Source organism: Pelodiscus sinensis, chromosome 7 (genome assembly GCF_049634645.1).
Source record: "Pelodiscus sinensis isolate JC-2024 chromosome 7, ASM4963464v1, whole genome shotgun sequence".
Lineage (NCBI taxonomy): Eukaryota > Metazoa > Chordata > Testudines > Trionychidae > Pelodiscus > Pelodiscus sinensis.
Window position 1 is genome coordinate 64137716 of NC_134717.1, and position 27251 is coordinate 64164966.

The window sequence follows — 27251 nt, forward strand, 5'->3', positions numbered from 1 at the left end:
GGGCCATTTGCACTCTTGGGTCCTGTGGAAGCGTGGAAAGCAGAGCTAATATTTGACATCCAGGAAGAGAGTTGCAACTTTTGGTATAGGCAGGCCCGTGGGTGGGGGGCAAAAGGAGCAGGTGCCTCGGCTGCCCTCACTCCTGCCCCTTCTGGGAGCACTCAGCCGCCCTCCCTCCATGCTGCCTAGAGGCCCGTGCAGGCTGTTGGCACCCATGAGATAGGGAAACCACTTTCCTTTCTCTTTTGGGCCAGGGTGGTAGGTGAAGGGAAGGAATCGAATGCCCTGTTCTCACCCCAGTACCCAGCGATGACAACCCGATTGCTCCCTGCCCCTGCATCCAGCAACAAGAACTAAGTATGTCAGTTGGCTGTAGGGATGTAAAATCCCATTTGGAAAGTTAACTGGTTCAACGTGAAGTTTAATCTGTTAACCGGGCTGCTGCAGGTGGGGGCCCAGCTGAGGTGGAGCAGCCCCCTTTACATCCCTAGTGGGCTGTCTCTACCAAAACTCTCAGCAGTGAGCAGGTTGTGTCAACATTAGAATTGTCGTTAAGCTTTCTAGTCAACACTCGATAGAGCATAGCTTCAAATGCACAATTGTTGCACAACTCTAAGCAGTAAAATCCTTGTGCAGCCACAAGGCAGTGAGCGCTGTTCCCTGCCCGGTGTGTACCTGGGGTGTATTTCTACACTGTCCGGGGCGGTTGTAAGTTGTACTTTTGGAATTAGTTAAAGTCTTTATGAACAACTTGCTTATTTCTTTGGACAGACCTTAGCCACTTTTTCTGGTGCGTTCGTCCCCTTTTGAACCGCCATGCGCCTCCTGGTGTACTGAATACATGGCCAGCCTCCAGCTAGCACAATGGTAGCTGCCCTGCGTGGACGCACTGGAGAGGACTACACCTTTTTCCATTTAGAAAAATTGGGCTTAATTGCAGCAAGACACGAGTCAGGCCAGACTGGAGCCCTGGGAAGTATCGACTGTTGGCTCGGATGTCGTCATTGCAAAGGCTCCAAAGAGCCTTTCAAAACATACATGTGAAGAAAAGCAAGATCCCTTCTCTCCATTGCCTGGTCCCACACAGCTGAGCTCTGCAGCAGCATGTGAAAGTGATTAGATAGGGATTCAAACTGGAGTTGTGCTGTAAAGTGGGATATGATCACAGATCAAAGCAGCGTGCTGTGTGAATTATTTTGGGCTGCCTTTTCAATGAAAGGATCACTAGGCTTACTCTGCAGTGCATTGAAACACAAAGGTCTGTGTGTCGTTCTGTAGGGGAGATGCATTGCTAACTCCCGTGCCAGGGCTTGGCAGACCTACTCACCTGTACTCAATAGCAGCATTCCTGGGGGACAGCCACCATCTTCCCAGAATGAGCTTTTAGGCCTTAGAATTGCACGGAGCATCTTACAGTTGCAGACTGATGACCTGAAGGCCTCTAGATCAGTGAGTCCTGAGCTATCCAGACAGACATCCCGAATTCAAGCAAACTTTGATAGATCTGGATGCTCCATGGGGGAGAGAAGGAAGCAACCAAGGCTGCCTCTTGTGGGATAATATGGAGAGGAGCCCATCTAAAGACCACTTCCTCGCCTTCCCCAGAGAAGGACTCTGCTCACCAGGGGAAGGAGGAAGAGGGGTTGGTCCCTCAGGGGCCTTTGCCTTCCTTGGAGGAAGAGAGCATTTTCTTTTGTCACCCTTTCTTGCTGAGGAAGCTACGGAGGCAGGAGGTGGAAGACCAAAAGCCCCCGGAAGAGCCTGATGCAGGAACACCTGGGTACTTTCTGAATTTAGAGCCATGTAGGTTGAGCCATGCCTGTGCAACTGGCATTGAACCATAAACAGATGGTAAACCTTGGTGTGGCGCTGCAGTAGAATGACAAAGAAGCGGCGTTGCTCTGCTCTTAGCAGTCTGTGCTCTGGGGTTGGATCTCGCATAGATGTGAGGGCCACCCCATCTGAGAAACAACTGTTCACGCCTGCTCTGTACTTGTGGATTCCAAACCGCTGAAGGCATTTCTGCAGGGAGGATGGTGATTCTGGAGAAAATCTCACTAATAAAATGCAGTGGGCCTTGGTGGGAATAGTCAGGCCATCAGTAATGCCTGTTCTGATTCTCTATTTCCCCTTCAAAGGCCACTGGTTCGTCGAGCTTTGACCTGACAGATTGTCACACCTCAGTGGGGGTGACTGACCCAACCGTCTGTCCTTTGTGTCCCTCGTAATTGAGAGCCAGCCACATGGGCATCCCACCCAAATGAGGGGTGATGCTTGTCAGAGCCCCCCATGCGCTTGTCCTACCGACTCGCAAACCCCGCCTCATCAGAGGGGATTTCCTTGGCTTCATCCAAACCTTGGATCAAAACTGCTATTCTGCAGCCTCCCACCTTTGCAGAACCACTTAAAGCTCTGCGAAGGCCTTATTCTCAGTGGTAAATTGGGTTGGCATCTTTCAGAACAAACCTCTCTTTTGAGTACCAAGATGTCACTGACCTCTACTATGTCTTACCAATGATCAGTTGGCTAAATCAAAAGGCTTCGTGTGTTCAGACCGCTGAAAGAAGAATGTTCAATTTGTTTTGGGGGGTTTTGTAATTACATCAGCGTAAAAATAAGGAGTTAGAAGCTTTTAAGAACAGACCTGTTCATGGTTTTGATAAGTGGGTTACAGACTGTGCGGATACCAGGGCAATGTTCTTTTACTTACACACATCAAAAAGCAGGAAGCCCTGGTTTTATCAAGGTCTTTTATAAAATCTTTTTAATGCAAGGAAGTTGGAGTGAGCCACCGTTGCTGTATCCTGCGGGCCCTTTGATGAAGTTTGATCTACAGTGTGTTAGACAATTTTGCATGCATGCACGTGGATAGCCAGCTGTGGAGAGCAACAGGCTGCAGGGGAAATTTGCTAACTTAAGATATGATTAAATTAAATGGCGAAACCGAAGGAAATGAAGGAGGGAAGTGCAGGCCCCACAAGCTGAAATTGTAGTCACCAGCTGAAATTTAAATTTTCGGGAGCCGTGTATGAGGTTGCAAAGTGTGGCGCACAGAGGTTAAAATAGAGCTGCCATCGCACGCAACGTCCACCTCAGTGCCTTGATGGAAAATGATGTAGCAGGCTCAAGACTTTTTACTACATTTTAGTTACCTTTTGAGTGACTTTGTTCAAAGCTGCTACAAGTAACTTGACATTCCTTGGGGTTCTGGGTTGAGCCCCTGAAACAGTCATTGGTGGCAAACCTTGGCCTGGGAGCTGAGCCGCTTGTCAGGCCATTTAGCACTTAATGTGAATGAAAGGCTAATCTGCTGTATATTTGAGAGAGCTTGGGCAGGAGGGGGGAGGGCTGTTCAAGAACAAACAAGGGGCAGATGAACCTGGATCTGCCCCAGCCTAGCGACACGCGCCCCCTCCCCCAGCTGTGTCCGTTGGAGCACCGCAGCCATGGAGAGGTGCTTCTCACCTGACCTCAGGCTGCTGCGGTGAGAGACGGTTGGGGCTGTCCTCTCTCTCTGGGACAGCCTGCTACTGAACCCTCCTCCCGGCCCCACCCCACAGCAATGATTTACCTGGAGCAGGGACATTTTCATTGTATTGGCCAAACAACAAACGTGAATCAAGTTGAGGAGCGAGCAGCGCCGGGGTCAATCTTCTAGGAACATAGCCCAGCCATGGCCAACCCTTGCCCTCCAAAAGTGCAGCTCGCGAAGCCGCTCCTGTGCCCTCCCCAAATGGTCCCCCCATGGCTTCCCTGTGCTTACTGGGTCAGATCTGGGTCAGATTTTAAAAATGGTGCCCAAGATGGTGGCCGTCTTAAAGGGGCAGCCTCCTTTTTAAAACATTTTTATTTAATTTTTTTGTTTTTTGCTTGACTATTCTGGTGCAACTCTTTGCATTTTTTCCGACGCTGTTTTGGCTCTTTGTTAAATGAGTTGGCCACCCCGATGTAGCCCATGCCCTGTCTGCTGACTGTGACTGATTCCAGGTGCCCCAAAGGGAGTGAACAGAAACAGGGAACCATTATGTGGTCCCTCCCCCGTTGCCCACTTCCAGCTGCCAACAAACAGGCTGTGTGACAGTAGTAGCTGAAATGCCTTGGTTAAAAGGGAACGGATGCCAGTATTTCTCTGATCCTGAACAGACTAATCCAGTGTAAAGGCTCAGCAAAACGTTTTGCCCTTGTCAATGTCTGGGGCCGTTGACCCCAAATGAGATTTGTGTTGGTGCTGCCTCTCGCTCAGACTCTCTGGCTAAACCAGCACTTGGACAGAAGGCCATTTGTTCTTGACTTGTGCGCATGGAGGAGGAGGGGGTTTTACATTCTGTGGCTCAAATAGCCACAGCCTAGTTCTCTACGTCTTCCAACGCCCAGCCTGATCCTGCGAAAACATCAGGGAAGAGACGACTGCTTCACCCGGTTCTCTCGTTAAAATTGCTGATTGATTGCTGCAGGATGAGAAGGGGATTTGGAAAGAATTTTTAATTGTGCTATTTATCAGGACCCAATGGGATGATGGCGCCCTTTGCTGTAGAATGCAGTGTGTTGTGGAGCTGTCTAGGACCCCGTCACATTGAGATGCAGCGCCTAAAGATGTATTGCTGTCTTCACTCTGCCGGCTCCCTTCCCACACCGCTCCTCCTGCCCAGCGTTGGAGTGAAATAGCGTGGCTTTCCTGTGTCCACAGATTCATGGCATGCTTCTCATTGGAAAGCCTGGAATTCCTTTACAGTGAGCAGTTTGGGCCTCCTTTCTATCTGACAGGGAAAATCTCTTCCAGAAAACCAGGACTGGGCCAAATCTGAGGAGGTTCAACAAGGACAAGTGCACGGTCCTGCCCTTGGGACGGAAGAATCCCAAGCATTGTTACAGGCTGGGGGCTGACTGGCTAAGTAGCAGTTCTGCAGAAAAGGACCTGGGGGTTACAGGGATTGGGAAGCTGGAGATGAGTCAACAGGGTGCTCCTGTAGCCAAGAAGTCCAATGGAATATTAAGTTGCATTAAAAGGAGCATTGCCAGCAGATCTAGAGAAGTGATTCTTCTTCTGTAATCGGTTCCAGTGAGGCCACCCCTGGAGTGTTGTGTCCAGTTCTGGGCCCCCCACTGTAGAAAGGATGTGGACGCGTTAGAGAGGGTCCAGGGGAGGGCGACCAAAATGATTCAGGGGCTGGAGCACATGACTTACGAGGAGAGGCCAAGGGATTTGGGCTTGTTTAGTCTTCAGAGGAGAAGAGTGAGGGGGAATTTGATAGCAGCCTTCAACTTCCTGAAGGGAGGTTCCAAAGAGGATGGAGAACTGCCATCTGTCACTAGTGTGAACAGCCTAACAAGGAGCAATGGACTCAAGTTGCAGTGGGGGAGGTCTAGGTTGGAGATTAGGAAAAACTGTTTCCCTAGGGGGGTGGGGAAGCACTGGGCCGGGTTCCCTAGAGAGGGGGTGGAATCTCCTTCCCTAGAGGTGTGTAAGTCTTGGCTTGACAAAGCCCTGGCTGGAATGATTGAGTAGGGGTTGGTCCTGCTTTGGGAAGGGGGCTGGACTCGATGACTCCTGAGGTCTCTGCCTGCCCTGGGATTCTATCATTCTAGAAGGAAATGTAATCAAGGAGGAGTTGAGGGCATTTTTTCCCATGCTCCCTGTTTGATACCTACTAATGACTTGTTTTATCACTAGGGTTGGGTGGTATGGGTACGGATCAGAGCAGAGACAAGCACTTCATGTCCTGTCTGCATTTAGAATGCAAGAGAACTTGAGCCTTGAAAGAAATGCTTTTGTGCACATCATCTACATTTAAATCTAGGAACGTTTTAAAAGTGTCTAGATCCCATTTCTACTTGCAGTTTCAGTTCCGTCACATTATCCTCATTAGTGGAGGAAGGCGGGGAAAGAAACCAGCATCACAGGGAATAAGGTTCATAGCACAGTTCTCTCCACACAGTAACTTCAGCACAAATTTCGTAAAGATTAACATATGGATTTAATGCCTCTCTGCCCTGGTAAGATTGACCTAGCAGATGGTAAGAGCTACAAAGAACTTTGGCTTTGTACTTAACTCTCAACTCAACAAAACCTTAGAGCAGGGTTTCAGTTCCTTTGTAATGGATGAAAAGATGTGTTTGTCCTAACACAAATCATGGCATGTATTCATAGGGCACACTTAACTTTTGGGAAAGTTACAAGTAAATACATCCATTGGGCTAGGTGTTCAAAGGCATTTAAAAGTAACTCTTTTGGGTGGTACCATAACTTTTTTTTTTCAGCACCTTTTAACTTAGCCACAGCTTTTTTTTAAACACTTCACACTTTACATGGAAATAGATCTACATAGTATCTTACATATTGTGTGTTCAGAAAAAGTAGCGGTTATCAGCTTTCTGCCTTAATATTTCTCTGCACCACAATGACTGACCAATGAAATGTTTGTTGACAAATGAAAGCTGGGGAAGGCAGCAGGACCCGGTCCTGCCTCGCTCCACCAGAGCAGTGTAGCTATTATAAAAGTGCTTGTGACTGTCAAAGGTCAGGCACCCTTTCCAGCTGCACCTGTTCTAAGATCCTTCAAAACAGGGCTCCTGTCCTGCCCTAGTCCTGAACTGCACTCTAATGGGGCTCTTGTCCTGTGGACTTTAAGGCATGTGGCTATTCACGTTCCATGACCGGCAGCATCCCTCGGCCACAGAGAGGCGCATGGTGATGGGGAAGTATTGGGGCAGTATTTTGGAAGAAGTAGAAAGAGCTGTGTCTGTGAGAAGGTTAGAAAATTGGCTGGGAGGTAGGAGGCACTCAGGTTTGGATTGGAGCTGGTAACATTTGTATATATTCTGCACATAGTCTTCTGTGGGAGCTTATAGCAGGATCGTGTCTTTGTAAACCCTTCTCCAGAGTCTCAACTTTCCAAAAAGTATGACTAAAAGTTCTTGACTCTGAACAATTGAAATCCCCGAGTTTCCTGTTCAACTTCCAGTCGTTTGTCGTACTTCTGTGCACACGCTGGCAAAACTGAAATATACGACGAGAAGACTTTTTAGTAAGTTTTCATACTCAGAATTTGAAGTAGGATCCAGTCATGGGAATCCAAGGAGGGGGTGGGGTGCTCAGGACAGATTGCAGTATTGAAGAACTCCTGGCTACAGAATATATGCAGGAGTAGCCATTTACAAATTCTTTTTGGTTTCATTTTTTTTTCAGCTTGATCCTCTTCCGGAAAAAGTTTTGCAGCAGCGAGCAAATGCTAATGCAGTGCATTCCATGGAAAAAGTAATTGAGATACACAGTGAGTATATGCAAGCTGGGCTCGGATTATTCTCCTCTGAGCCATCCTCAGGCAATTCTGTTTTGACACCTCCATCCTAACAATTAAAGCTAAATTAAAAATTCTGCCGAGGTTTGCTAGAGTTACTCCTGCTGGTGGGCACTGTACAGTAAACCTGCCCTGTGCAGCCGCAAGATGCTAGAGGGGCAGAAGTGTCTCCTAGCGTAAAAGTACGTCTGCACAGCCCCAGCACAGGCCTGTAGACGCGGACCCACGCTAGTGCTTTGAAAAGAGCTGTGTAGCCATTGTGATGCAGGCTCTGAAATGTCCATCCCCCGGGATGCTTGAGATGCCCCACAAAGGCGCTGTCTTCACAACATTTTAGCAGGCTAGCCCTTGCTGGCCCAGGCTGTGTAGATGTATCCGAGTGCTCAGCCGCAAGGTCAGGCGTGTTTCTTGTTGGGTTTCCTTTCTCTCTCTCCTTTTTACACCAACTGTAAACCCCCGATGCATTTCTCTTAGCGCTCGTACACACACTGGCAAGTAGCTGCTGTTGGTGAAGAGCTGAGGTCGAGGTCATTTGTTAAAGGGATGACGCGCAGGTTAAAAATCAGACTTCCTTGTGCTGTGTGATGGGATGCATCAGCAGTGCTTCTGTGCAGCCTGGTTGCTAATAAAGGAGCTGCGTTGGGAATTGCTGCAGCTCTAAGAACATTGATCATCATTCCCATCACCACATCAGCCATTGGGGCAGCATATCTGACGAGTGGTTAGCCAGTTGTCTCCATCCCTGACGATTTGATGCCAGGACTTGTCTCCGCAAAGTCCATTCCTGTCCACTTGTGGAAGGAGGTGAGCGCAGTGTTGGGTACAAGTGCTGGCGTGGTAGGCTTGCCTGTGCTTCTAAAACTCAAATGCTGCCATGGCAGCATGGAGCACTTGGAGCTTTTCTCGTAAGGTGGTTGGCTGCTTGTAGCTTCAAGCAAGACTGGGCCCCCAGTATGCCAAACACCCACAGAAGCATCTGTCCATGTCCCACAGAACGTATGCTCTAAATAGACAAAACACATCGGAAACACAAAGCGTTGTCCCCATTTTACAGGGAGCGCACCAAGGACCTGAGAAATTAAGGGCAACATTTTCAGAAGTGAATAAGTGACTTAGGAGCTTATGTCTCATTGGAAGTTAATTAGACTTTGGCTCCCAAGTACCTAAGTCACTTCTGAAAATGGAAGTTAGGCACCTAAATCATTTGGGTGATTTTGAAAATGAGTCTTGCCCAAGGTCCCACAGGCAGTCAGTGGCAGAGTCAGCAGTTGAACTCCTTTCTCCAGTTCAGTGTCTAAACCGCAGAACGAGCCTTCCTTTTCCCATCTGTGTCCTTAACTCTAAGGGTCTGAGGATTGTTGAGTCCCATTGTACCTGCTGCTGCTTCCTTACCTAAATCTAGGTCAGGTGTCAGTAGATGTTGCAGACTTGTCCACGGCCAGGAATTATAAGATTCCCAAACAGCTCTGAGGCCTCAGGTGAGGATAAGCAGCAGAAGCAGGTGGTCTCTCCATATAGGGTCTTCCATCGGTCTCTAGCCATTCAGAGCGGAAGAGCAGCTCTATTCGCCATCGGAGATTCAGTGCTGGGCTGGATCCAGAGTGCGCTTGGAAGGGAGCTGGCCATGCCTGGTCAACAGTCTCCAGCAGTGCTGCGCAGAAGTTTGTTTTCCCACCTTGCTTCTAGCACTGACTGGTCCTAGGATCGAGAGTCGTTGGCAGACAGCAGCTCTGACTCCAGCCTCTGCTGGCCTGTCAGCCTCCCCAGGCCACTTTCATTGGAAATGCACCTGAGTGTCTGAAGGAGACAAGCTGGGGGGAAATCCTGACCCCTCGCCCCTGCCAGAATCCCCACTGATTCCAGTGGCACCAAGTTTTGACTCCTCTCATTTCCAAACAGCCTCCTTAAAAGGACGTTGCATTGTGCAGGGCCCAGATGTAAAGTCCAGACATACTGGAAAAACTGTTGGCTCTAAACACTTGAAATGTCTTCGCAAACAAACTTGTGCTAATTAGCTGCTGGTTTACATAGGGAAGGCAAACACCGATTTCGAAGCAGATCTGTATTATGACAGCACCGCTGTGGTAACATATGTGAGCACAGCAGCGTGACACTCGGGCCAGATACTCAGCGGGTAGCTGCTGCTGCAGTCTAAGGAGCCAGGCTGCTTGCTTATCATGGTGAATCAATCACCATCGCCATGTCGTGTGTAAACTGGCTTTTCTGCATGGAGCGCTGATCTGCTTCTCGCCCTGGGAGGCCGTGGCTCCCACTGCTTGGCCAGCATTGTCATGTACCAGCTTCCTTTCCACTGCTCTCGACCCTGAACTGGTCCCAGTGCCGATTTTGAAGCGATGCCTGCATGTACCCAGAGCTGCAGAAGTACTTGGGCATTTCCCCCCCCTCACTGCGTTGAGCCATGGAAGTAAATGCCGTGGCACTGGCAAATGAAGGAATGCGCTACAAGCGCTGATGAACCGTTCCTCTTTGAACCAGCACCTCTCCCTCTGAGACACTGGGGCTGCATCTCTCTGCAGGCCAATTCCATGGGTCAGAGGATGCTTTGCCCCACCTCTTCCACCTGGACAGAGGTTTCTCTGGTGCGGGCCACAGGGTGCAGCCACAGCTGTCAGTCAGTGCCTCCCTGTGACCCCCTTCCCCAGCCCTGGGGGCCTAGGTGGGCGGGATCTAGCTGCGGTGGATATAGGAGAATGGTCTGGTTAGCCATTAGCACAGAGGAGGGACCAATTGGGAAGTAACCAATCAGAACTTTTTTTGAGCTGCAGCATCCGCTCAAAGAAACCCAGACTTTGCCCATTAGAAAAATCCGCCAGACAGAGGCTGAAAAGAGGGGCAATGTCTGGGCATATGGTAACCCTGGCTCCCAGCTGCAGCATCCATACAAATACTTTATCCAGCTGTATTTCCTGTGCCCTGCAAGATGCATAGTGGATGTCTGTGCCAGCTAAATCCCAGCTCTCCATCGGCCCCAGAGAGGGGATTGCACAGGTGGGGTTGTGTGGAATTGGTGGGGGATGCGAGAGAGCATTTCAGCAGTGCTCAGGGTTGGCTTTGAAAAACCAGTGTGCGTTTTAGCAGAGGCTTCAGCGGGAGCTCAGGCCACTGCCGAGTGCTTTGAAAATCTCTCCCGTGATGTTTACGTATCCGGCTCAATCACATTAAAGGTCATGGTGACGCTAAAAGCACCGAGCCCTGAGGATGTTCGCTTGTCATCGTAACGCCGAGGGAGGGATGCTTTGTGGGGCTGGCTAACCAGGGGCCTCAGGTAGCAGGGGCAGAGCTAGAGGCAGCCTGCCCTCGGCCCCACCTGGACCATGCTGCACCTCTTCCATCCAGCTCGCCGCACCGCCCAAGGCTCTGGTGGTGATTTAAAAGGCCATGGCTCCAGTCACTGCAGCTCCCACAATAATGGCGGTGGCCCGGTGCCCTGGGCAACTGCCCCCTTTGCCCTCCACCATTGGCAGCCTTGGCCTAAATCTATGTTCATGTCTCGCGTAGGCAAGTACTGGCATTCACTCCAACGCTATGCCTCCACCGTGGGCTACTCCTTGGTCGAGGCCCAGAAGTGTGAGACGGAAGAAGCAGAAACGGTCACAGCCATGGCGTCGCTGTCAGTGGGGGTGAAGCCAGCTGATAAGAGGTGAGTCCCCGTCACTCGCAACTCTCTTGCTCCCCTCAGAGATGGGAGCCGGTAGCAGCGTGTGGAACCATCTGGTTGATGCAGTGCCTAGTCTGACTTACTCTTTGTCATTTCCTATTAATTGGACACATGCCCAGTGTCGACAGGGTAATTATTTCTGCAGTAAGTGGCTCCTGCTCCTCTGTTTTATTATACCCTCTCAGCTACGTCTTGAATCTTAATATATTAGACACACCGGCTCCACCAGTCCAAAGCAGGCAAGCACAGTCGTTCCTCAAGACGAGAAGGGTGTCGGTTCTTGAGTGTAACGATCTTGAGCGTTAGAAAACATGCCGAAACACTGCCCTTTCCACATGTGGCAACTCCAAAAAGCTTAAAATACAATGTCATTCGGAACAGGGGGGGTGAGTGGAACTCACCTGGGTTTGTAGGGGAGGGTGTGCAAAGTGGGCATTGGTGAGTATGGCGGGGGGGGAAACACGCATTAGTGCAGAAGAGAAAGTGTAACACGTTGGTACCCAGCACCCTGCGAGTTTCTCATCCTTGTCGTGCCCCCACCCTTTCTTCTTTTTCTCTGCCCCTCCTCTGTCATCCCCCTGGGTGAAATTGTTTACAGATCAGATGATGAGCCCATGGAAGAGGAGCCTCCCCTGTAGCGTTGACCTTGGAGCTGGAGTTCTCCTGTTTGTTCGTCTTTGTCTTGAAGCTCTACCAAGAAGCTTTCTCTTGTTACTCCTGCGTCCTGTTGTGGTCTTCTTACAGAATACAGAAGGGGCAGCCAGGCGTAAAACACAGCAACCGAAAAAAATCTCTCCGTGGATATCCACGAATACAGTATAGACAGAAATGGAAAAATGCCGGTGAAGAGCAGCGGCGTTGAAGACACACATAAATGCCGGGCACTCTTCCTCTGGTCCTCAATGGAAGCCATATGGGGAACGAAGCCCATGAATGTCTCCGGCAAAGTTGTCAGGTTTTTTTTTAAAAATAAATAAGATTCAACAACATGAAAAATAAACTTCATTGAAAACTGGTGCTTAAAGTTTGATTATCCAAAATTCAGCAATCTCCGTTTGAACCACTCAACCCATCTTGTAGTTTCGTTCCTTGGATTTTTTTTTTTAAATGGCTCTTGCCTACTTGTGAGTCAGACATTCTCATCAAAACCAGAACAATGTGAGATGGTGTATTTTTAATGGGAAGGGCAGGGGAAAGAGGACTAAGTGTATATATATATATATATATATATATATATATATATATATATAGTCTTATACATTATATAAAAAGAGGAAATGGAGCTCAGAAGGAGTCGGCTTTAGTAAACTCCAAAGCCATCTGAAGATGAGTTTGTGCCTTTTTTTTTTAATTGAGCTGATGGATTTGGTGCAGCTGGATTTTCTGAAGTTTGAGGAACAATGCCTTAAGAAAAAGAACGGCAGCAGTTTGTCGATATTTCCTCTAGGAAAGCCAAGAACGACCATTGGGAAGGAAGACTGGTTCGCACTGGCACGATTCCTGGAAGCAGGCATCCGCTGGATAGAGCATCTCCAGAACTGTTGAAAGTTTGGATTTTTTTTTCGTTTTTGTTTACTGCTGGGAGGGTGGAGGGGGGAGAATAAGGTAGTTGCCAAGGAAGTAGCAAATACTGTTGGGTCTTTGAAATTCAGTCAGTTTTAAAAACAAATTTTCAAACATTTCCTCTCAGAAATTATCTAGAAATTGAACTTATCCATTTGGTGGTTGAAGCATGCAATAGACACAACTGCAGATTTAAGGTTGGAATGCTTTTCATTAAAAGCAACTAGCATGAGAATTGCTTTAAATTGTTAGGTATAAATATATATACATATAAGTATGTATGTATAATGTATATTACAAATGTATTCCAAACTTAGAATTCTGATTCTTTTGAATTATTGATAAATATTTATAATGCGTTTATATAAATATAAATATATATAAAAATAAATGCAGACTATAACAGTAGCCATTGAAAGGTCCCTAGTGAAAGATTTATTTGTGAATTGGAATGTAAAGGTGCTTTTGGAAAGGGATCTAGTTTGAAACTTGAGCATTTTCAAACCACAGTTTGGAAAGTTTTCAGAACACCAACGCATTAGCCACTGGGCAACTACCCTAAACATTGTATTTTAATTTAAGATTTTTCTAACAAAAATGAGTTTTTTAAGCAAAGATTATGAATTTGCTGTTAATTTTTATATTGATATTTCACAAAAACCGTAAAGAAGCCTTGTTTGTGTGAATCTTGCATTTATTTTCCATTTGGCAATTATTTTACTGAAAGGTAGCAATGCCAACATTTTTCTTCCCTACTCTCATGTGTGTATTTTCTGTGGGTTTTTTTATGTCTTTTGTACAGTGAGCAGCTTTCCACAGATGTAAGGAACTGTTGCAGAGTGCCAGAGTTTATTTTCAGAAAGTGTGCATTTAACTAAGAGGGGAATCCAGTGATCTCTTTTGTATGATACCAACAATTGTATATTTCCTCAGTTCTCTGATAAAAGCTGTGTAAAGAAAATAAGGAGTTTTACCTTAAGCATAGTAGTATTACAATGGGTGATGTATCATATCCTCCGTGTGGATTGTGGTGAGGACTATATATGGCATTAGTAGCTACCATGTTGAAGGCTTGCCAGACACTATTAAGACAACTAGCATTAACTCTCACACACTAAACATCTTTCTGAACCACCATTGTTGTTAGAATTGTAATTTTAGGCCTCCAAAGAACTTTTTTAACATTTATTTTTCAGATGAAATCATTGTTGGGTGAGAGAGTTTTAATCTTCAGCTCCATTGATTTTTCCCTATTGCCTTTTGGAGCTGACCCTCGGTTTAAGCAGGAAATCCTTGAGTTGTGGAGCTAGGTGACTAAAGGAGACCAAATGGACATGTGTACTTTTTCACAGCAGGGTAAGGACAGCACAAATTCCTTATCTGAACAACCAAGGGTATTTTTCATTTGTTTTATTATTCTGGCAACTGACAGGGTCATTTTATATTAACTTATTTTCCAGTTCTTGAAGTAGCTGGTTTCCATTCCATTCAGAACAGACTGAATTCAGGCTCGTGGAAAGAATTTGAAACATGCCATACAAGTGAGCAAGGGCAAGAGGGTTTTGTTTTAAATTTTTGTAATGCAATTTAAAAACCAGACACTACTGTATTTGAGTTTCTGCTAACCCAAGTACATTTAAAATTATGAAATGCTGTAGTTATTAGAACTGTCTTCAGCATAGTCTGATGGTAAGATTCAAATATAAAAATGCAGAATGTGTGTCTGCATTGGCTTTTAAAATGACCACTTTGCTGCTGTGATCTAAAATGCAATTTGGCTGTGGAATCCTGTGATTTCATGTTTTAAATCATTTACCCATTCATAAATGTGGGCACGATCACTTTTATCTCCAGACCTCCCTAAGCTTTTTTTATTAAGAATTTTGGTATCCCTTATGGAAAATATCCCTTGTGTTCCTCTTTCCTTGCGAACCATTGCTGATAGATTGAGTTAGTTTCTTTTAAATTGGGTGATTGGCAATAACCTGAAATATTCAGTACTATCTTTCCATCCATCTTGTCACTTCTGAAATACATTGCTCGTGTATTTTAAATCATTTCACTGAGTTATTGCCACCAATGGAAAGGGGTACCAAGACTGTACACCTCAGCTGTCTATTCCAAAGTCTAGGTCACTTGGATTGGCTAAAACCGTGCTTGACAGGCCAAGTGCTGGGTGTTCTGGGGCCTGTCTGCCCTTGACTGGTGCAAATAGAAGGGAAAGAAGGTCCTCATTTTTGGGACCACCGTTTTTTCTCCTCTTGAGGTTTTGGCCTCTTCATTTTCTTAGATGCCTACTAAAGTGTTGCTCAGCCTGGGTCAGCGAACATCCAGTCCCGAGGGGAATGCTAGCAGACCCTCTGGAGTGGCCACCAAAGAGGGGCATTTCCTGTAGAGTCATTGAGCACTCGCTCCCTCTCCTTACGATTTCCCCTCCTAAACCTACACATGGTGCGCTTCAGCTTCACCAGCAAGAGACCAGAAGTTGCTCCTGTAGCAGGATGCATCATGTTGCACCCAGCCCAATGATACTATTTTAGTTTGCCTGTTTGGAGACAAAGCAACATCTTCAAGTGTTCTCGTTGAGAAGGCAGTCCCAGTTTGCAGTACACAACTGATTGCTTTGTTTTTTACTTTCAATATGAAACATTCCTTTTTTATTAGCCGCAGTCATGTATTCATTCCATTCTTCCTTTTTGTACACTTTTTGGGCCCACACGTTTTATGGGCATTGATATATATATAAATATATATAGAAATATATATGAATATATTTTTTTAAGTTTCCTACACCTTGAGGTTGCATGGTCTGTAAGGTTGGCATGTCTTTATATTGTATACAGATTTTGCACGCCAAACTTGGCAGCTTTGAAAAAAAAAAATCCCCCCCTCATGGGATTTGCAGAGATAAAGGTTGAGGCAATTTTCTGTCAAACACACACAAAAAGGAAGGGGGGAGGGGAAATTGCATCTTACAGAACTTAAGAAATTGTGCTTTTTATTGTACAAAGAAAAATAAAAAGGACTACTTAAACATTTCACATTTTAAGAAGAAAAACTTTATCTAACACTTGTGACTTACCAATAATAGAGTTTATTGTATTTATGTGGAAAACAGTGTTTTAGGGAAACTATACAGAACACAAAAAATAGACTGCCTGTGTCATTTTAAAACAAAAATTTAGGTTTTTTTTTTTTTTATTTTGTTTTCTCTTTGGGAGGGCAGGGAGAGGGGTGTATCTCCTTGTTAACGCATCTAGTCATTCATTCTGAGAAAAAAGGACTTTATAGAGTTAAGTCTTTAGCACAGCCTTGTTCACTTTCTTAATTACTTTGAAACGTCTCTTTACTTAACGTTTTCACTTTAAACAGTCGTGTACTGTGCAAGCACTGTGGTTTAAAACAAGACTTTACATCAAAAGGAATACAAAAAATGTTTCTTCATTGTGACGAAGCTGGGCTAGTTCTCAGCTCTGCTTCATGTTCTTTGATATTGATGAAAAGTATCCTATTGAAAGAAAATAAATTAACACTTTTCTGTGCTCCATAGTGGAGGCTCTATTTTCCAATTTATGAGGATGACAAACGTATATATATAATATATATATATATATATATAAAAATATATATATTAAAAAGGGGGGGTGGGTTTGAACATTATTCACCCAAGAGCTTATTACAGATATGTAGTATCAAAGTTGTAACTATATTATATTCTACTTTATACCTATACATGCTCAGTATGATGTCACCATTGGTAGCAGATACCGGTTTACTCTGTAATTTAGACACAATTTCACTTTTATTGTATGGACCCTATTTTAAGTGATGGTAGCATTCTTTGTGCTCAGATTTTCTGATGGTCCTTTCTTTTACTTGGTGGAGTTGGATTTTTTTTCTCATTCTTGTTTTTGTTTTATTTGTTTTTTTGTTTGTTTGTTTTTTACTGGCCAATGGTGTCTTTCTCTGACAGTACCAACTTCAATTTCAACTTTATTAGGAGTCCAGTATTTTGTACCACATTATGACAACTTGTTGTTCTTGTGGTGTAAATAAAAAGAAAAAGTTAATTATAGTATCATCTTTGTTTCTGCTAGTGATCTTCATATCTGATGTCTCCTGTTTAATTGTTTGGATCAATTTTGTTGCCTCACCATCAGAGGCCTGTTCACCCTGTTAAATGTTTTCCAAATATTCCTTGGTCTAACCAAAGAGTTCTGACATTCTGCACGGAGCAATATATTGACGATTTCAGTCTAAACATTTAAGCACATTTCTTCTTTCACCTACTAGTGAAGTGAATGTAAAATTTCTGAGGTTGAATCCACATGTGTATCTGCTCTATAGCTTAAGATGTATATTTTCCCAAAAGGTAGTAATGAAGCTGTCTGGATATGCATCAATAGGAGACTAGATCACTGAGGTAATAAATTGCTCATTTATAATGTGTAAGGGCTTCAGAACAGTGGAGGCCACAAATCGGTACTTGCTAAGTTAATCTCAAAATGTGGGCCCTGATCCTGCAGACAGTCATACACATGCTTAACTATCCACACACGAGTAGCTCTGTTGAATTCACAGTGCCTGGGGAGTTTGCAGTGTCAGGGCCTTAATTTTCTTGCAAAACCTTTCAGATGGAAAGTCTCTGTCTTTCCCGATCTCTTGTGCAAATGTAAAGGAAGAAAATGAATACAACCAGCATACAAGCTACTCAGAAAACTAACAGACCCTTGTTTAAACAAATCATGCGTACACGGTATGCAAACATACACATTTTGTATACAACTTGTATAGGTTTATAGTGATTTAAAAAATATTTTTAAGCCAGCTGCAGTGTTCAAACGCTCAAAAAACATTAACTGCCAATAAGGTTGGATGTGCTCTGAAAATCAAAAAAGTCTTACCAGAAATTAATAGGCAAAGAGGCACACATGTTTCTTTCCTTGAGTATAATGGCCAAACGCAGTACATGCATCATTAAAGGTGATCTTTTTCTAAGACAATGTTCTTCTAGGAGATTGAGAGCTTCGTTGAAGGGAGGATCGGGGAGTAAATATTGAGTGTGCACGTGCAGTTACAGGAGGAGGTCCATTAGTTTTCTCAATGCTTATGACCTAACGACCTATTTAACGTACAAGTGAGCACTTAGCATGTGAGAAGACTTCATTCCACATTTTTTACCACACAGCCAATGAGGTTACTCGTCTGTTCAGAGTCAGCTCATCAGCATGCTGAACACATTGTTTCCATTGCAGTCAATTTCACCTCCCTCATCAGCTTCAATGGGGACACAGGCCAGTTCTGGGTGCTTCTGAAAATCCTGTCCATAATTTGTAACCTTATATCCTAAGGGCCATGCTACAACTTTAACCTCCTAACATACTTTCCTAACCAGGAAGATAATTAACCCAATTAGTTCCTCTTCTGTTCATAACCATAAACAGGAGGATCTTCCCCCACTATGGTAGATAAGATTCCTGAATTCCATCACCAATAAACTTTGCTGCTGCTTTGAGTGCTTGTTCATGTCTGTTCCATGTGTGCTCACCACATGCACCAGTGCTAGAAGTTTTTCCCACAGCAGTATCTCCAGAGAAGTAGCTTTGGTACCCTCTGCAGTGGTGCCCGCGTGGCACGGTACAAGGGGTCCAACCAGCACCCTCCACCCTCAGTACCTTCTTGCTGCCGGTGATGCTGCTTGGAACACTTGCTGCTCTGACTTGGGTTTCTTAGGCAACGTTTGTGTGAACTAGTAAATCCTGTAGATGTGTACATAGTATTGGAACATGCCCCAGGCTTGAAGCCCTGAGATCCCTGCAGATGACCTGTGCCCATGAGTGGTCCCCATAGTAATAGTCTGGGGTGCCTAGGTGAAGGGCACATAAGTGACAAATGTTACATTTGCAAGTCCTTCAAACCAGTGACTAAGAATGCGATATTCAGCTTCAAGTGCTCCTGAAGGAGTGAACACCGACTCCAGCCCCAGCGCAGAGGTCCAACTCGGCACAAAGAACCATGGCATCGATGCACAGGGTCCCACCAGTTCTGTCAATGAATCCCACCAACCCCCTTCTATGGCCCTGGCTGAAAAGCCGAAGAAGGTTGATGGAAGACAGTCTCCTCCTCCCCACAAAGAGAAGGACATGGCTGGGGGTGAGCCAAGACTCACATTGGGCAGCTCATCTCCCCCTTCAGGAAGTCGGGCCTCAGTTCTCAGTGAGCTGCAACCTGTTCCTTATCTGGAAGCCCTGACACAGATGCAGGCTTCCATCAGCTCCAGGTACCATCCATGTCTGAAGCTCTCCAGGTTGCTCAGGAGATACTGATGCTTCCAGAGCCAACCACACCAACCTGGGCAGTGCCTCGGGGAAATCCTGCTTTGGAACCTTACCACCCTGCGGGGTCTTCCGGCCTCACCCGCAGGGCAAAGGGGTGAGTCCTGTTGGACAACACAGCCCCATGTTCCAAATCAACAGGCAAGAGGGAGCGTGCTCATTAGGTCTCTGGTAAAAGGCTCTCCATTTCTCGGAGTTCTGCATCTGTCACAATACCCATCTGGAAACCTGTCACCTCCCTCGCACCAGGAATACCCAAAATGATCATCTCAGCAGGGACTTCTCTCACCACAAGCGGTCGCTCCATCCAGAGGTGGCCTGCGTGATCTTCCAAGGATGGGGAATTCCCCAAGTAAAGGTTTGCCACCAGGCAAAACAGGAAGTGCCATTGCTTTTGCTCTCAGCAACATCTGGACAAGGACTCCCTCTCCAATGCTTTCCTCCAGTCATGGTTGGTGGGAGAGGGGGCTAATAAACATGAGGCCATACTGAGTCAGTCAGACCTCTGGTTCATCTAACCCAGTAGCCTATGTACTGACAGTGGCTAGTGCCCGTTGCTTCAGAGGGATTGAGCAAAAAAGGTCCTCATCAAATGATACAAACCTTATCGACCATCTGCAAACAGAGGCCAGGGATACTTCAGAGCATGGCTTTGCAGCCCTGCCCATCCTGTCTAGCATTGATGGACCTATCTTCCATTAATTTATCAAGTTAATTTTGTTGAACCTTGTTGCAGTCCTGGCCTTCACAACATCATCTGGCAAAGAGTTCCACGGATTGAGTGTGAATTGTGTTGGGGGGGGGAATACTTCCTCTTGTTTTAAACCTGCCACCTATTAAATTAATTGGGTGACTCATAGCTCTTGTGTTATGAGCAGGAAATAACTTGTCCTTATCTACTTTCTCATGATTTTATAGACCTCTGTCATGCCTCCTCCCCTTAGTCATTTCTTATCCACAATGAATAGTCAGTCTTACTACTCTTTCATTGTGATATCATTGAGTTGCACGCGGGGCCTGGCGTTGTTTGGCTAATTAATGTACTGAAAATGTAAAGTGTTATAGGAGCGTGCTCTATCTGCATATAAGTCAAAATAGTTAATGGGAGTTGTTAGTAGATGGTGCTCAAGAAAAGGTAGCATCAGCTTTCGGCATCAGAAAGGCTTGTGCTGCACAGGTGGCTTCCTTTTGGGCAGCTGTTTGCATCCTCCCTTCACAGAAAGGGACCCTCCAAAGACGTGCAAATGCATGTTTATTTAGCTGTGTTTTAGCAAATGTATGCAAGCATCAGACTCTGGGACTATGAGATTTGTCATAGGAGAAAAGGCAGGCGTCCACCATGACTCGGCCTGCTCCTAGAAAGGAGCAGGAAAAGCCAGCATGCTCTCAAGGTCTCATAACATGTAAACTGAACCAGTGGTAAAAGTCACTAAAGCATTTTTCATATGTAATCTTATTTCCCCATAGTTGTCAAACATGATTTATCCCTCAGTCATCTATCTTCTAATTGCAACGTGATGGGTGAAGATTAATGGTCCATCTGGAGGGATGAGAAACACTGAGAGCCAGGTTAAAACCTTGGTAAGGGTTCTGATGAACTCCCATTGAGATGGATAGATGTGAACTCACCTTTCAATGAATATAACAGTACACATATGCTCCATTTAAGACATGACCTATATGGACCTGCCCAAAGACTTTTGCTGAGTCTTGTTATGGATAGATGGAAAAAGGAAGGCATAGCGGATGAAAAGGACTGGGTGAGAGAGAGGGGCTGACGAAGCATCTGAAAACAGTGGCCTATGCTGGAAGAGCCCTAGGGAGAAGTTGTTTGGTTGGGGTGCAGTCTGAAAAGTGTGGTGCTGGGGCAGTGAGCAACAAAAGCCATTTCCTGATATTTGGTATTTTTTTATTTACAAAAAATGTAATCTCTAATTTCGCCTCCTACCAGGAACAACCTACTAGATCTTGAGTCACTCACGTCAAGAGTTAACACCTGCCAAGTACAGCAAGAGACGCTGCTAAAAAGTTGCGGGCACAGATGCTGTTTAAAGTAGCTTGATGTGACAAGTTGTGCCTTTGTTAGGGACCACTAGCGAGAATTACCATCTTGGAGTCTACGGAATGGCAGCAACATGTTTACTAATACAAAACTGAGGAGTAAAAGGGGAGTTCTTTTGCAATATGTTTGTAAACTCCAGTGCATTCACCTGGCTAGGGACTGCACGGATTCTATCATGTATGAATTGAGTGCCACACAAATGTATCTTCAATCCATGGGTGCAAAACTGACTAAAAGACGCTGTACTGGATATTGCATGGAAGTGGAACTAGTTTATCTGTCCTTTCGACTCCTGCTTCCAGAGGGATTGAACCCATCAGCACTGGCACCAGAGCTGGGATTTTATCTTGAAATAAACTCATTCAATAATGACTTGTTCAGCCAGAGAACTTTTATAGCCAGAAATCTGTTCATCCCAAAGAATGCAGTGCTGTGAATTAATGAATATACCACAAAGTATTTACCGTAATTCCCAGCACAACTGTTGATCTCCACTGGCTTGTTTCAGCAAAACTGAGTTAAGGGACTTTATTTCGATTGACATAAAGTCCTGGCTGTTTTAGCATGCTGACACTTGCAAATGAAGAAATGCTCTGAAAAAGCTTTGAGGGCGGTCATAGATAAACAACAGAATGTTAGTTCCCAGTGCAATATTGTGGCCAAAAGGGTTAACACAATGGGTGGCTGAATAAACAGAGGACTCTTGAGTAGGAGTAAAGAGTATTTTTTGAAGTGGGTTTTACCCACAAAAGTTCATGATCTAATAAGTCTGTTAGTCTCTAAGGTACCACAGGATTCCTTGTTACTTTCTGTCTGGCAGAGATCTAACTGCTGCTGGACCCCCAGTGTCCAATTCTGGTGTCTGCAATTCAAGAAGGCTATTGATAAATTGGAGAGGGTTCAGAAAAGACTCATGAGAATGATTAAAGGGTTAGAAACCTGCCTTAGAGTGATAGACTCTAGCAGCCCCATCTGTTCAGCTGAATGGGAAAAAAGGTTAAGGGATGACTTGATTATGGTCTAAAAATAGCTCTCTGGGAACGAATATTTAATAATGGGCTTGTCAATCTAGTAGAGAATGGGAAATGGTAGTAGTGGTGGGAAACTGATGCTAGACAAATGCAGCTTGGAAACTAGGTGTAAACCTTTCACAGTGAGAATAATTAGCCATTGGAGCAGTTTTTACAAAGGGTTCTGGTGAAGTCTTGAGCTGGGACAGTTTTTTAAATCCAAGATTGGACATTTCTCAAAGATCTGCTCTGGAGATGAGTTTGGGGTAGGTCAGATGGGATGCTCACAATGGTCTCGTCTGGCCTGGAAAACTATTACTTTAGTCCTGCAGGGAGGAAGAGCTATGTCCTCTTCCCAAGCAGTTTTTATGGGGGGGGGGGGGGGTTCAAGGACAGTTGTTGTAGCAACACTAGAATGAGAGAACAATAGGCAGGTCCAGCACTAAGTGTACAGAATGATCTCTTTTCCGGCTGGCATGTGAGTCTCTGGAAGCCAGTGGGGTTGCCAGCCAGTGCAGGCCCTGGGGCAAGGTTAGGGGGGAGCTGTGTGCCCTGGAAAGGGGCGGGGCCAAGGGCAGTCAGCCCTTAGCGCTACCCAGACCGTAGCATATTCCTCTCCCCTCTGCCCTCAGAGCTGTGTGGAGCCATGCTCTGATGGCAATTCCACAGGGACCAGAGCTCCAGCCACTGCTGCTGTCAGGGTAGCGGCAGCTGAAAGCCCTGAGCCCCCTTGAAACTCTAGAGGCCAGAGCAATTACTCACTTTGCCCCCTCCCTCTGGCAGCAGGCCTGGTAGAAGCTTCCTGTCATCAGCTCTGCCTGTCTGATGTCCTTGTGAGCTGCTCTTAAAGCCGACTCAGAGAATGGCTGAGGAATTGTGGTGGGGTCTTCACTGCCCCCCACACACCAACCTTGAAAGGGTTAATGAGGCTTCACAGGGGGCCAATTAACTCCATACACACCTTTCTTACCCTCAGGGAGGGGCTAAGCAAGGCCTGTGTGGGGATAGACTCCACTGGAGAAGGCCCACAAGAGGACATCACGCCCTCCCGCCAGGGACTGCAGGGCCTTGCAGGATCTCCTCTGCAAGGTGGCCCTTAGCCTCAATTTCATGAGAGAGGAGGTGGTTAAATAGGACAATGCTATGGTCGACATCCTGGCCCTCGAGGGACCCTATCAACAAGACTATATTAGCATCAGCCAAAGTGAAACGTACTTTCTCTGTCACAGGATTTGAATCCCCTTGCTGTGCTCCCTAGTAGTGGAGGCAGTGATGAAAAGGGACCAAGCCCAGGACCCAAGTCTAATGACGCTAATTCCCTTGACTTATTTGGCCGCAAGATCTACTCACCAGGGGGCTTGCTACTTAAGATAGCAAACCATTTAGCAATCCTGAGTCACTACCATTGTAACTCTTTGGCCTCCCTCCTTAAATTCAAGGACTTGTGGGATGAATCTGACACTTTTGTTCAGGACAGCAAAGCGGGATCCTGTACCTGCCTGCGTGCTTCTCTGGGAGCACAACTAATTGGAATAGATATGAGCAACACATCTCAAAGATCAACAATTACAAAGGTGAGTGTCTTTTTTTTCCTATAGTACCATATGATAAGGAAGGTGGAAAAAGATGGGAATCCGTCTTAGTGATTCATAGTGATTCAAGAACAGAATGCACCAACTAACGTTTTGAGGATGTAATACCTACAAGTAACCAAATGACTGAATGAACTGTTCAAATCGAGCGTATCTTGGCTTTATGGGCCAAATGAAGACATTGCCTTCAGAAAGGTAAAACAAACTATCTCAACTCCCGCTCTCAAGTCCTACAATGTGCACAAAGCTGCAATGGTCTGTGTAGGTGCCAGCAGCGCTAGTGTAGGTGGTGTATTGTAACAATGTGGTTCTGAGTGGAAGTCGGTTGCGTTTCGCTTTTGCACACTCACCAAAGCAGAAAAATGATATGCAGAGGTTGAGTGGAGGTGCCTGGAAAGCGATTGGCATGTAGGAATGTGTACAGATATCTGTGTGGATTAGACTCATTTACACACACTGATATCAGGCCATAAACCCCTCGTACTCATGATCAACAGAAAAGCGCTGGATCAAACACTGCTGAGGGGCCAACGTCTAACTGGTAAGTTTAATGAGATTTAACCCAATTCTGAAAATACATTCTTGGGGAAAATGTGGTAGCAGCAGACCTTCTGTCATGAAGTCTAGCATCATGCTCAACTACCTGGGAGCTCAAAGATGACGTCAAGGCATATATAGATGCTGGGATGCATACAGACCAATAGGAGAAAAGAGACTACACCAGTTACGAAAGGCAAGTTCAACTAATGTATAACTTCAAGTTTGATGTTTTAGAGATGCTGGCTCAAGTATCTATAGGACACCGAGGGCACGTCTACACTGCAGGGCTACAGTTGATTAAACTACGCAACCTCAGCTACACCAACTGTGTAGTTTAAGCCGAAATAGCTTAATTCGGCTTTTGGCATTTTCTACACAGCAGGAAGTCCCCTACTCCTTGTGAAATGCGGGTTACCGTGAGTTGGAGTAAGAAGTCCTCCAGCTCGACATTTCAAAATAATGGCTTGTCATGTAGACACGTCAGTTATTCCAAAATAATCTACTGTGTAGACATACCTTAAGGAAGTGACATTCAGTGCTGTGTGGGTAATTAAGCTAATCCAGTGAAGTCATGATTAAAGACAATGACATCTTAATATCAAACAATGAGGGGAGAAATCCTAAGCCTTGAAGGACATCAAGGATTGATTACATGCTGTGAATGGGCCATCCAGTCAGTGTAGTGAATGGGCATCAGCAAGGACATGAATAAAGTATCTGCATGCAAACATTGTAGAACTAATAGACCAACACAACATGAAGATCCTTTTATAGCAGCATGTCTATCAGACAGACCTAGGAAGAGACTAGCTGCAGATGTATGTAAATTCAGAGGGTGGTTGTGGACTGATTTTTCCAAGAATAGAGTATACATGCAAAACATAATGTTGTTGAGAAACCAAAGTGCACTGATGCTCACTTCAGTATTTCAGAACAATTAATGATGGTCAGTGGACCACAGTTCACTGCAGCAGCATGTCATTCTGAACAAATTACGATTTTGATTACTAGCAATCCACCTTACCCACAAGTGAATGGAGCGACTGAGAGTTGTACAGAGAGCCAAGAAAATCCTACAGCATCAAGACCCATTCCTTGCTTTTCTGAATTACAGATCAACACACAGAGCAGCCACTGGCTATCGTCCAGCACAACTCTTGATCTGAAGACCACTCAGAATTACTATTCCAACTTTGGAAAAGAATTCATCTCCAAAGTGGCCAGACATAAAAAAGTAGCCAAGTTTGAGAGGGGGTTTTTACAGCAGAGGTTGCTCAATGAGAGAGCTGCTGAGTCTAGAACCTAGTGACCATGTTTGTATCAAATTGGTGAGAGGAAAAAGATGGACGACTTTAGCTGTCCTGAAGGGAAATAATTTGGTGCTCAGATCATATGCTATCAAGACCAGCAACAGACACTTTAGTGGAAACTATTGACACCTACAGCTTGTTACTCAGAACAATCAATACGGCAAACTCGGAACGTGGCAGATAAAAACAAGACAGTGATTCAGGATTCTGGACTGAATACAACTAACCATTGCAAATAATGGAGTACCAGGTGACCAAATCATTATGCTTTAGAAAACTAGTACAATTTAGAAACACTTAACAGGCAGAGAACTTCAAAGACTGTTTAATAGTGGAGCTATTGTAAATGGCAGGACCAGAGAACTTAAAGGGACCCCTTGGTGGGGCAGCCCACATAACCATCCCCCACAACCACTCCTTTCTGCTCACCCTACATTATGTTGCTACCTGCTAGTGTCCCCTACAAATGGACATTAGAAGGGATGTTTTGAATTGACAGGGCTGTGGGCTAAGAAGTGAGACTGTGAGAGTGAAGGTGGGCTGTATGATACCATAGTAAAACTGAAGAAATGTTTCATAGCCATTTTATTAGATTTAATTCACATTTTTTAAATGAACACACAAATTTAAAGCTGGTGACTCAACCCTTCCATCAAGCACAGCATCTGCGTCCATTTGGTTTCTTCCAATTTTGTACAGTTCTGTTAATGAACTTTAAGTGTGTTGTGTTCATCTTGGGTGTTCCTCATGCATCTGATGCTTCCAGCCCTTCAACTGATATTCTCGTAAGTTTATTCACGTAATCAGGCAGAAGGCAACTTCAAGAATACAAAATTCTATTTAGTGCTGAAAAAGAGCACTCAACCGTATCTGTAGTGACAGGAGTAACAAGAAATTAATTCCTACCTCTTTCATCCCAAGTAACATAGACCTAAGATCTGGTTGAGAGACTAGGGATGATTTAAAAAAAAAAAAATCAAGCTGAAGACTTCATTCATTCGTCGTATGACATTCCACTCTTCGTTCAAACTTTCAGTTCTGTGTTGACGGTGCCTCACTCTGCTCAACGGTCAGTGTTTTATAAAATCGGCATCTGCAAAAGCCATACGCAGGTTGAGTAGAACCCGGAAGACACTGTAGCAGATTGGTAAGAATCAGGTCTGAACTTTCTCAGCTAGCTTAACAAATGCTGCTTGTCCTCTTCACTTAAGGATTTATTAGAAGTGCTTTCATTAGTCAGACTTCTGCATGGAAGCCATTGCGTCTCCCAGTATGTTTTAAAAGGATCTCTCTGACTGGTGCAGGCTAGTGCTGTACCCACTCAGACTCTGTCTTTAATGAGGGGTTTTTAATAGTCCATGTGCACAGGAGTAGCTTTTTTAGGTGAAGTCGGTACCAAATTCCTGTATTTTTTCCCCTTTTCTGTGCGCTCATTGTATGTCATTGTGACATGCAACTTTGGCAAATAACATTGTTTCCTGAGGACACAATGATCCTCCAACATTTTCATTATTGCTGTGGCGCATTCCTCTTTCTCCCCTCTGCGTGGCAAGCACTGCCCTCCTCTGGGAAGTCTGTGCCGGCCAGCCGAGCAATCTCTTGCTCATATCTAGTTGATTTGCCCCCAAGGCTGCCTCATACAGGGCTGCCCAGAAGTGGGGAAGGCAAAAAGGGCCTTTTGCCCCGTGTTCCCTCTTTGAGAGGGCCCCTAAATGGTTAGGGGGTGGCTGGGACAAATTTGATTGTGGCGGTTTTATAACCATATTTCCTTTAAGTTGTGCAAGTGCAACCACACACCTCCTGTGACTGGGGGTGTGGCCCAGCGCCCAGGTCCAGCATCTGTGGTAATCTCCTCAGAGATG

The 27251-nt window shown here is 45.3% G+C and overlaps 1 protein-coding gene and 1 pseudogene across 10 annotated transcripts in view; both read left to right on the plus strand.

Moving 5' to 3' along the window:
- The window catches only part of HDAC4 (histone deacetylase 4), a 226272-nt gene extending 213060 nt beyond the window's left edge, over positions 1-13212 (plus strand). For 8 of the 10 annotated variants that reach the window (XM_075934072.1, XM_075934076.1, XM_075934077.1 and 5 more), the window contains 3 exons: positions 7187-7271; positions 10818-10959; positions 11722-13212. In XM_075934072.1, coding sequence (XP_075790187.1) covers positions 7187-7271; positions 10818-10959; positions 11722-11839 — 345 coding nt within the window. In that variant the 3' untranslated portion in view covers positions 11840-13212. Of the gene's footprint in view, positions 1-7186; positions 7272-10817; positions 10960-11575 lie in introns of all 10 variants that reach the window. The other 2 variants (XM_075934078.1, XM_075934081.1) reach the window with 1 other exon arrangement.
- Positions 13213-14988: 1776 nt separating this feature from the next.
- LOC142830269 (uncharacterized) lies at positions 14989-16720 on the plus strand (annotated as a pseudogene).
- Positions 16721-27251: the final 10531 nt, after the last annotated feature.